Genomic DNA, 11637 nt, shown 5'->3' with positions numbered 1-11637 from the left:
ACAATATTCATTTGAAATAGAATAGCTGAGATTTCAGCACAAAGTCATTCACTGTCACAGTTAACAGCATTTTTAAATTATTTCTTTTTGCATAAACATAGAATATAAGCTTTGAAACAACTGTTGTTATTGCCACAATGGCTTTTTAGTTTTTCTACAAAAGTGGACAAGAGCTACTGATTTACTATAACTTTTCTTTTTTTTCTTTTTTTTTCTTTTTGCATGAGGTCACAGAACAGTAAATTTTGCATATTAACACATCTACTGAGTTATGATGTCTATCTAGAGTACATTACCCCATTGCATCAGAGCTGGTGCAAACTGCAGTTTTACAACACAGATCCACTCAAAAGAAGAGAAAAACACCACACCTATTTTGTTTTCTGTTTTGGACAGGAGCAATTGTTGGAGATGATGTGGTACAAGGCTACAACAAAAGAACTATAAAACAGAGTGGTGTGTCATGTGTATGTGTGCATATGTAGATATACACACAGACAGACACGCATAAATTTGATGCATATCATATGCTGTTTGGAAAAAATGTGTCTGTTTCATAGCTTTAGCAATAAGAAGGTGTATATGTACTATATGTACTATGAATTACTCACTGCATTATGTTTACTTTTCCAGTTGCTCATTGCTGTATTATATATCTTGATCACGTAGCTGAATCCTTGCCCAGCATTTGTCCCAAGCCTGCAGATCATTTAATGGCATGTGCAAAACGCTTCAATACAATCAATAGGGCAGCTATGTTTCAACAGTAAAATACAACAGATACCAATTCATGACATATGATTAAAGATGTGGTGATATTTGATTGAAATAAACAGCCAAGACTGATCACTGTTGTTAAATTATGAACATCTCTTCCCCATATTTCTTAGGCTAAGTACATACAGTATAACTCAATTAGATTTTATGTTGCTTAAATGTTGTTTCAGTGAAATAGTTAAACAGAAGTAAAGAAAAATTCTGAATTGTGAGAATGAGAAGAAACAAATGGATATGTGAATGACATGATGATAAAAACCTGGCTCTCGTAAAGAAATAATCAATTATGATTTGAAAGCTCTGTAACTTTCAAAAATGAAAATAAAATCTGAACAGTCAGTTTGCACTCCAATATGTTGATGTGAAATGTTGATGGTCATGCAGAAAATGTAGAAAGGCATTGCAAAACAAGCTACATTATATTGCTTTAAGGGCTTTCTGAGCTGCATTGATCAGTATCAGGTTTGGGACAAACTTTTGTAGTATTTAACAGTTTATACTTATTCAAAGCCCCAAATTTCAATATCTTGTATGATGAAGTCTTCTTTCTTAGAAAGTATGCGATTCCCAAAGGTTTTACAAGAGTGACTTCTTCCGTGATAGAGATCTCCATCAAGCCATAAAGCAAATTCACCCCTGCAGTGTGAAGAGAATTAGTTTGCCAGATATTAAAAATAATTTTCTTCCCATTACTGTATTCAAATGTAGGTCACATTTTAAATCCATAAATTTCCCTTCAAATTTTTCCCCTAATTTGAAAACTTCAGATTGCTTTTCAAGTAATTGGTCAAGGTAGAAGCAGTGAGCACCTTTAAGAATTTTGCTAGAAGTTGAGATGATGAAATCTTTATTGCAGTATATTTGATATAAATGATAAAACAGCAATGAGGAGATAAACAAAACCTAAACTCTTTCCTGGCATCAAGGGTTACCTGGACTTGTTCAGCCCGGATCCAGCAGTCTCATATTAGCATGGCATACTGTATTGAGTGGAGTAAAGACACATGCACAAATGCAAACTGGGTCTGCCATGGAAATGTTGTAATAAATGAATAAAATCAAGAACTTTATCTTCTTAGTGATTAGTCACATTTAAGCCACGAGACTGCAGGCTGAACAGAAATTGGGCCAAGAAAAGCACATTTTGGCTTTGCATTAAAAACTTGGTTCTATCTATCTTTTTTATCTAACAGATTAAAAAAATGCTTTTACCTCATAACCAAGACAGACAAACTAAACCAAGTAAGAGCCAATCTGGATTAATGGTGACAGTGATGACTTAGAAAATAAGAAAAAATGAATTCTATTCCTCACCTTAGGTATAATGTGCTTGGTGATTTTGGATCACTCCCCTCTCTCAGCCCAATTTATCTCACAAGGTTATTTTTGGTGGGAAAAATAGGAGAGGAAAGAAATATTGGTATGTTCACTGCCTTATTTTAAAAACGAAAAGATGGCCTTTCAGACTTGTTCAGGAAAAAAATGCCAACATTGGCAGGAAGCTGCCATAAAGCAAACACTCTGGGCATGGAGATACTTGGAATCTATATATAAGGAATATCAGAGTATAACAGCACACTAATGTTGCATCAGAACATTTTATCAGAATGAACAAAAATGATAAAGAACTACTAACCCTCCACCACCAAAAGCCAAGGCATCCATATCTCCTTTAAGAAAAAACATATTGTCTCCAGTCCATTTGAAGACCTAATGGTTAGGAAAATAAATGAAGACACACAAACACAGATGAAAGGAAATTATTGCTAAAAGAACAACAAACATACATCATAAGACATCATTATCAATTTCTGCTTCAGAAAAATCCAGAAACTTTATTGTTAAAATGCTACAATAAAGAATAAAAAATGCTCATATTCTCTGTGATAGCCAACTAAACTTATTTCAATATATTGAAATTCTATCTATCACCTAAATGTCTATCCCCGTCCCCTAAATTCAGTGAATCATGAAGTAATCCTTATTCCTCTTTAGTAATTTAAAGAAACTCTAATGTTCTGATAAGAGCAGGATTTATGAACGTTTACCAGTAATTGTTTTGTAGTATTCATCATCATTTATTGGTTTTGTGGCTGTGTATGTTTGTTTATAATAGCTTTTACACTGGAAAATTAATTCATGGGAAATGTAAGGTAACCCTTCATCGCAACTACAATCTAAATTCTAAACAATAGATCTCACTATTCAAAATGTGATTCTGCTTATTTTTAACTGGAATTTAAATAATTTCATTGCAACATAAAATGGTTAGCTTCATAAATAATGTAATCTTGCATATATTATCTAAATAATTTAGGTATTTTTTTCTAAGCACTTACCTCAAATTCTGGGCAGAATGTAAAAAGAAATGTTTCTCCTGTGCCATAAAACCCATCACTCACTTTAAAAGGTTCAGAAGCGAGAGCTCCAAAAATCTAAAGAAAAGAATAAAAATAGTCCAGAGAAAGCATGACATTTCCACTACTTTTGTGCACAATATATAGGAAATCTATCCCATGAACATGATTAGATTAATTGGAATTATCAGGAATTAATTCTTTTCATTCCAAGAAGTTCAAAGCACAAGCAACTCTCAGGTTGAACTAAGCCATAACTTCAGCAAGGTATTTAATGGAACATTTTTGTTGTAGATGAAAAAGATCTACTAAAATATTTAAAAGGCTTCCAGATGGCAGTGAATTCAGCAAACTTAAGAGCAGAAAAGTCCTTTAAGGAGAGGTAATTCTTAGCACAAACATTTGGACAAGCTGTAGCTGGCTGCCATCTCTAATGTTTGCTCTGTTCTTGCCAAATCAGATTTTCCAATGTTCTTGGGGCAAACGTGTCAGGTGGGAAAGTGCATTTAGATAAAAAGTCATCAGAACAGGGTCAGCACAGTCTGATTGCAATTGTTTTCTCAACGGGTGATCAGATAGTCATTCAGTCCAGTTTGACTGATTCAGTATGCCTTCCACTTATTTAAGGAAAGAGCTGCAAAAAAAAAAAAAAAAAAGGAATGCAGGAATATTGCCAGCTATTGTTTGTCTCATGTGGACAATGCCTTTCCACTCCTCCTATTCTCTCCTTTTTCATTCAATGCAAACCATACATTTCCTTTTTGCTTTTGAGTCTTAGGCATAAATGCTGAATTACCAAAGTAACAAAATGCGAAGGATGAAGAGTTTTAAAAAATGAATCAGTGGGCTGTTCTTAAAAGAATTGCTCTAGAAGAGTTTGAGAGATAGTGTGATGTGATTATAGTGACAGTAAAGAGAATTTGCCTGCGATATTTAGTGTCAGCTTACTGCAGAATTCCAAACAGAAACATCAGATGACTGAGCAGCATTTTGTGTAAATAAATCCAACAGATGTGTGTTTCTGTGTGCACCTGCGCACACATATGAATGGATAGCTTCAAATCAGTCTTTCCTTCTGGTCACTGCCTGGACAAGCCCCTGCAGTTTTCTTGGCAAGAATTCAGAAATGGTTACCCATTATTTTCTTCCTTGGACTGAGAGGCTCAAAGTAACCCAACTGGCTTGATGCCTAAGGCAGGACAAGCACTCATGGTTTTCTGGTTTCAAGCCTGGTGACTTTAACCATTACATCATTATGGCTCTCACATCCAAGAAATAGAAGCTGCATCACTGATTCACTGCTGAACTGCTCCTAATTTCTAACAGACAGCAACAGTTTGCTTTCCTGTAACTTCTGTTTTGCATTTTGGGTTCACATGGAACAGGTTTTGACTTTCTCTATGAAGCCTCCTTTCAGGTTTTGTATACATCTCTTTTCCCCACAATCTTGTCAACCATCCCAAGATGCAATAGAGATGATAAATCATAAGGATTGCTCTCACTTGAGAAAAGATTTGAAATCTAATATTCCCCCACAAGCTTTCTCCTTAAGTAAGTACCAATATTTCTCCCCTACCCCTCTTTTTAGGCATCCATCGAGCTCTGAAACTGGAAGATTCTGTATGGAAAACAAAAATGTTTCTGCTTGCGTGAGTTAAAATTATCTTAAAATTTCCCATTCTGCATTGGGTTCAGACTTCTCAAACACACACGTAAACACACACATAAAGTCAAGTTGTAGCAGCAAAAAAGCTTAAGAATTCAGCAAAAACAATTCTCTAAATGGTTATACTATTTGTCCAATTTATCCCTTCCTGAAAACTTTGTTTATTTATTAGCGTATGGCACGTGTTAGCCAGGGATCCCAAGGTGGCTGGCTGCCTCTGTGAAATGAACTTTTTCAGGCAGTGTCATCTTTACCCACGGGACACCTGAATACCGGTAGGCAACAGGGGAGGTTCCTTTCTTGTCCCTATGTCATTTATTCACTCACGGGAATCGAGCCGTCGACCTCAGCAGTGCGCAGGTCCAGCGTTCTTACCACGCGAGCCACCGCGACCCCCTACTTGATTTCTATCAACCCACCATGTCTCTAATATTAAATATTATTATGGAAGTGTAAAATGTATGCAGGCCTTCAAAAATGATCTATATATTTATTGCAAAGGGAACAAATCCCTTGATACGTTTGTAGATTAACACATTTGTGGTGAAAGACTGATCTGAATTCCCCCCCCCCCCTATAAAATTAGTTAACACTAATTTTTTCAATCAAGTATTCTGTTAAATCTGCTGAACTGCAGTGAAGTTACTTTGTTTTTAAAGTACCAACAGGAAGGGCAGTGTAAAACAACTTTGGTATTATTACCAGGAATGATGTATATGAGAACAGCTACAGAGCCACCAGGGCTTGAGTTCAGCTTGAAGGAATGCTCATTTAACATGCTATAGGTTCATTTCATTTCATTTCATTTATTAGCACTTATATACCGCCCCCTCTCCCGAAAGGGACTCGGGGCGGTGTACAGTCCATATTAAAAAACACCAAATAAAATACATGTATGCATAGGAGGAGGATAAAATAGGCCAAAACTGTACAGCTAATAAATAAACAATATAAGAATTTAAAATATCATACAATTTATGCACTATCCCTCTAAAAACCCGTAAAAAGTATATGCCAGGGGGGCAGACGTTGTAAATTATGCCAAACCAGCCAGTCGGAACAGGTGTGTCTTCAGTTTCTGTCGGAAGGAGCGGAGGTCAGTAGTGGTTCTAATGTCGGGGGGGAGGTCATTCCAGAGGGTTGGGCCCATCACAGAGAAGGCCCTACTCCTCGGTGTCGCCCGTTGGCATTGCCTCGTGGACGGCACCAGGAGAAGGCCCTCCCTGTGAGAGCGGATTGGCCGCAGGGATGTGTGCGGGAGGATGCGATCCCGCAGGTAACTAGGCCCTATGCCATGGAGCGCTTTAAAGATGGTAATCAGAACCTTGAACCGCACCCGAAAGACCACAGGTAGCCAGTGCAGCTCGCGCAGGAGAGGTGTTACGTGGGAGTACCTAGTACTCCCCATGACTACCCGCGCGGCTGCGTTCTGGACTAGCTGCAGTCCTCGGGCGCGACCCAAGGGAAGCCCCATGTAGAGAGCGTTACAGTAGTCCAGGCGAGACGTCACCAGCGCATGAGTGACTGTGCGTAGGGCATCGCGGTCCAGAAGGGGGCGCAATTGGCGCACCAGGCGAACCTGGTGGAACGCCCCCCTTGCCACGGCTGCCACATGATCATCCATTGACAGCCGGGCATCTAGGAGGACGCCCAAATTGCGCGCCCGTTCCACAGGGGGCAATTGCTCGCCCCCTATGGCCAGTGATGGAATTAACTGGCTGAACCGAGGTGCCGGTAGCCACAGCCACTCAGTCTTGGAGGGGTTGAGTTTGAGTCTGTTGTCCCCCATCCAGACCCCGACGGCTTCCAAACACCGGGACATCACTTCGACAGCCTCGTTGGGGTGGCTTGGGGTTGAAATGTACAGCTGCGTATCATCAGCGTACAGATGGTACTCAACCCCAAAGCCACGGATGATCTCACCCAGCGGCTTCACATATGCGTTGAACAAAAGGGGCGAGAGGACCGACCCCTGCGGCACCCCACAAGAGAGTGGCCTCGGGGTCGACCTCTGCCCCCCAGTCAACACATATTGCATCCGGCCGGAGAGGTAGGAGCCGAACCACCGTAAAACGGTGCCTCCGACTCCCATCCCCTCCAGCCGGCGCAATAGGATACCATGGTCGATGGTATCAAAAGCCGCTGAGAGATCTAATAGGACCAGGATAGAGGAACAACCTCTATCTCTGGCCCTCCAGAGATCATCCACCAACGCGACCAAGGCTGTCTCGGTGCTGTGCCCGGGTCGGAAGCCGGACTGGCGTGGGTCTAGATATACGGATTCGTCGAGGTGCCGTGGAAATTGCTGCGCCACCACATTCTCAACAACCTTCGCTAAAAAGGGAAGGTTGGAGACTGGACGATAATTAGCTAGCTCCATTGGGTCAAGTGAAGGCCTCTTGAGCAGGGGCTTCACCACCGCCTCTTTCAAGGCAGCCGGTAAGAAGCCCTCACCCAACGAGGCGTTCACCAGGCCCAGAAGCCAGCTTCGCGTCACCTCCCAGGATGCCAGTACCAACCAGGAGGGGCACGGGTCCATTGAACATGTGGTGGGTCGTAGCCGTCCCCGTAACCCGTCTAAATCCTCGGGGGCAACAGAGTCAAACTCCTCCCAGAGTGGACTCACAAGACTCACTGATGTCGGCTCGTCCGGACCACTGGGGGGGGCCCATCCGCTCCGGATCTGAGCGACTTTGTCTTGCAGATATTCTCCAAACTCCTCTGCTCTTCCCTGCAAGGGCGCCTCCCGCGTCTCCTGCAACAGGAGAGAGCGGGTCACCCTAAACAGGGCGGCAGGGCGGTTATCCGCAGACGCAATGAGAGCGGCACAATGCCTACGTTTGGCCGCTTTCAATGCCACAAGGTAAGTCCGTAAAAAGGCTCTTACCTGTGTCCGGTCAGATTCGGAGCGTGAGGACCTCCACCTGCTCTCTAGACGTCTCCTATGGCGCTTCATCACCCTGAGCTCCTCGGTATACCAAGGGGCCCGGGTGGCTCGCTGCCGCAGGAGAGGTCGCAGAGGCGCGACCCGGTCTAAGGCCCCCGCCGTCGCCCTATTCCAGGCGTCGACTAGGTCCTCCGACCGAGCGCGGGTTAGGGCTACAGGTAACGGCCCAAGCTCCGCCTGGAACCTATCCGGTTCCATCAAGTGCTTGGGGCGGTACCAGCTTGAACATACTGGTTCCGCCTCCTCGCGGTGGAGGGTAGCGCCAGGGAAGTCGAGCCGGAGATATGAGTGATCTGACCATGACAGGGGCATAATCTCTAAATCCCCTATTCCCAGATCACTCGTCCACTGTTCAGATACAAAGATAAGGTCCAGTGTGTGGCCGCCTTCATGTGTGGGGCCCTGAATTAGTTGGGTCAGGCCCATGGCTGTCATGGAAGCCATGAACTCCCGAGCCACCTCAGACGCTGCTCCCGTCGACGGCAGGTTGAAATCCCCCATAACCAAGAGTCTGGGAATCTCAACCGCCGTCTCCGAGACCAGCTCGAGGAGCTCGGGCAGGGCCGCTGACGTATAGCGAGGAGCCAAGTATACAATCAGCAGACCCCACTGCCTCCCTGGGCCCCATTTCATACCCAGCGACTCACACCCGGGTATCTGAGGAACAGTGAACTCCCTCGGCTCTAGACGGTCCCGTATAACTACCGCCACCCCACCACCCTTACCGAGGGCCCGAGGCTGATGGAATGCACGGAAACCCGGTGGGCACATTTCCACGAGGGGTAAACCACCCTCGTGGCCCAACCAGGTTTCCGTTATCCCTGCAAGGTCTAGCTCCCCCTCCGAGATCAACTCGTTAATGAGGGGGGCCTTGTTGGTCACAGACCTTGCATTGCAGAGCATCAGCCTAAGGCCCTGGCTCTGTAGTTCCCGACCACCTAGGCTGCGGGGGTTGGTACAAGCGACCGGGCGTAGCCAGCAGCCACGGTCTCCCAACCGACCTTGCGATCTTTTCTTGTCCTCGCATCCCCCCCTCCCCGCGACCGTTGTAATAAAACAACCCTCTACTGGAATTACTTGTTCCCTCTCCCCCCTCACCCCGCTCACTTCCTTCGTAGACTCACCTGTTCGTCTGGCGTTGGCTTCCCTCCTGGCCTGGTTATCCCCCCTCCCTTTCCTAGAACCCCCTAAAAACACAATAAAACATTTTGATAAAAAGCCCCTCAGCTTCCTTTTCTTCCACCTCTCGGGGTTCACAAACCCGTCATCAAGGCTGGACCTTGAAAGGGCCCGGGGCCAAACCTGCGAGAGAGGGGCTTCTCGCAGGTGGAGCAGGTCTAACCTCGAATAAATTGATTGAATAGTGAAAGACCCAGTAGGGTAAGGTGTTGATAAAACAAAGTTGATAGGTAATAGCCGGCAGGGCTGGGTCTCAATGAGGACCAGAGTCTTAAAGTTTAGATGTTAAGTGATGGTAAAAATGTCTGGATGGTAACTTCAGCGGAAGATGGTAAGTAGTAGATGATAGATAGATGGTAAATAATGTTTGGATGGTAATAATGTCAAGATGGTAACTCCAGAGGAAGGGGGGGGGGAAGTGAGAGATATCCAAGTGGCGCAAATGGTAGGAAGAGGCAAAGATGGTCAATGGGAGACAGATGGTTCAAATGGTCCCAGATGAATAAAAGTTCCTTAATGGGTGGGGGGGGCTTCATTATCCTAAATTGTTTTAGGCTGGGTAGCTGCTCAGGCCTGTCCATAGCCCCAAATGCCTGCTCAGGCTGCTCCAGCCTGTCCACAGCCCCATGTCCAGCCCCAAGTCCAGGTCTCCAGTGGCCTCAAGGCTCCAAGACATCCCTGGCCATTATTTCAGTGCCTCACCAGTCTTTGGTGCCTCTCCAGCGCTCCGTTGTTACTGCCTTGTTCCTCCCTGTGCCTCTGTGCCTCCGGTACTGATGGTAACCCTCCGGTGCCTCAGGTGGCTCTCTGGGGGCTCTCTGGGGGCTCTCCGATGGTGCCCATTCCTTCCCTTTTATTGTCCGGCTTTTCGGCTCTTTTTTGAATTTCCCGGCGCCTGCGCCACCCGCGCAGCCGCACTGCGCCGTCGCCATGTTCGTAGGCTTCTTCCCAGCCGAATGCCGAATGCCGCTTACAATCTTCCGCTCCTTCCTGCCCTCCGATCTCCACCGATCACCCTGGAAGGCCAGAACTGGCCCAAAACAAGCCAGGGTGGACGGGCTATCAACTCTCGGCCCCCTCTGGTGTCACAGGGCCGGTTGCAGTCCTTTACCCGGTCGGGCGCTCCATAGTTCGCTCCGGAGCTCAGGAGGCGACCGCCATCGTTGGAAGCTCCTCCTCCTCCTCTGTGTTTTGCACTATGTTTATGATCAGCCTGCTAGACTGAGTTTTCTTTTTTCTTTTCTTTTTTGAAAAATTAAAACAACATTGAGCTTTCCTGTATTATAGCTAAGTTGTCTTAGCTAAATTTCAGATTTGTTATGGGGAAGATGGGGAGCAAAGGAAAGAAAAAGTGACCATTGCAATTTCCATACCTGTCCATCACTGTCTTTGATAACCAGCAGCACTGGTGTGTCTAAGCCTGCCATAGTTCTGTACAAAGTCTTCAAGCTCATGCCATGCTTTGCAGTACTGTAGACAAGAGTCCATGGATAGCCAATAGTTCGAGGAGGAAGCTGTTTTGTCAGCTAAAGAAACAAAGGTGCAAGTGAGGCATGCGCACTGAACAAAATGATCAACCTAGGAAGGGTTTTAATTCTTGGGGACAAAACATGTTGGGTTAAACATACAAAAAATCCCAAAATTAATATTTATATTAAACCTTATAAATGCCTGATGCGTTATAGCAACATTTTCAATCCTTACACTACACAGAGGCAAAATGAATTTGCTATATTAAGTAATTTACCTGGATTTAAGCGCTGCTGAAATTACCTGGGTTTTATTTGCAAGGAAATGCTTTTAGGAGAAGAGTATTAGGTCTTGTGTTTTGCCCTTTGTGGTTACTGAGGTTGAACCTAGCCTGTTCAAATTACACTGCTTCAGGGACTGAAATTGTATTGCTGAATATCCTACATATATTTTGACAAACAAGGCAACAACCTGGATGAGACGAAAATCAGAACTTTTTCTATTCACCTCAACATGGCTCTTCTTTTTTTCCTCTTACTTATTAGCAAAAGCCATAGCTTGCAGCCAAGTACAAACAACACGCAGCAACATATAGCATCTCATAGAAAAACTATAAACTGCACATCATGGTGCTTAACGTCACTAAAAGCTACTAGACATACTGAAAGTACCATTCAGGGATTGTCCATTCTAAATGAATTTTATTTATCAAATATATTTGCTGCCTATCTTGTAGCTGAAGATACTGGGGCTTTTTCTGGCAACCAGACAGCAGGCTAGACACCCAAAGTCTTGTGTTCTCTCTGGAAGGATTTCCCGCCAACAATCTGGCTATCTCCAATACTATTAATGTTTAAGAAAGCCACAAATATTTTCAGGGATTAATTAGAGATTGAGTAATACCAGGCTGAAGGTCAGTTTTAACTTTCTGTTTATATTATTATGCTTTATACTGTATTACTTGATTATTTTAGGGCTTTTCATGTAGATAAGATGCCTTAAGTTGTTTCAAAGTTGGCATACAAACAATAGTAGTAAATAAATTATTGAAATCCACAGGAATTATGTTTTCTACTGTTGCTTCATTTTTTCCAAGTCCTAGAAGCCTATTGGGTATGCTTGTGACCAATGTTCAAGGAGGAATACTCAAGGATTAATAAGCCTTATTCTTTTTTTCTCTCATCAAGGAAAGAAGTTGCTGATAAAAAGCCCTTAAAATAAATAAAAATGGACCCACTAGG

General features: G+C 43.8%; 1 protein-coding gene across 7 annotated transcripts in view; it reads right to left on the bottom strand.

The window, feature by feature from the left end:
• Positions 1-77: 77 nt before the first annotated feature.
• Positions 78-11637, bottom strand: part of OXR1 (oxidation resistance 1) — a 249405-nt gene continuing 237845 nt past the window's right edge. For all 7 annotated transcript variants that reach the window (XM_081952815.1, XM_081952819.1, XM_081952817.1 and 4 more), the window contains 4 exons: positions 10300-10452; positions 3117-3212; positions 2414-2487; positions 78-1413 (listed from right to left, as the gene is read on the bottom strand). In XM_081952815.1, coding sequence (XP_081808941.1) covers positions 1278-1413; positions 2414-2487; positions 3117-3212; positions 10300-10452 — 459 coding nt within the window. In that variant the 3' untranslated portion in view covers positions 78-1277. The remainder of the gene's footprint in view (positions 1414-2413; positions 2488-3116; positions 3213-10299; positions 10453-11637) is intronic.

Source organism: Natrix helvetica (assembly GCF_964273705.1).
Source record: "Natrix helvetica genome assembly, chromosome: 4".
Taxonomy (NCBI): domain Eukaryota; kingdom Metazoa; phylum Chordata; class Lepidosauria; order Squamata; family Natricidae; genus Natrix; species Natrix helvetica.
The sequence above is the reverse complement of the archived record's forward strand: the minus strand, read 5'-3'. Positions and strand labels throughout refer to the sequence as shown.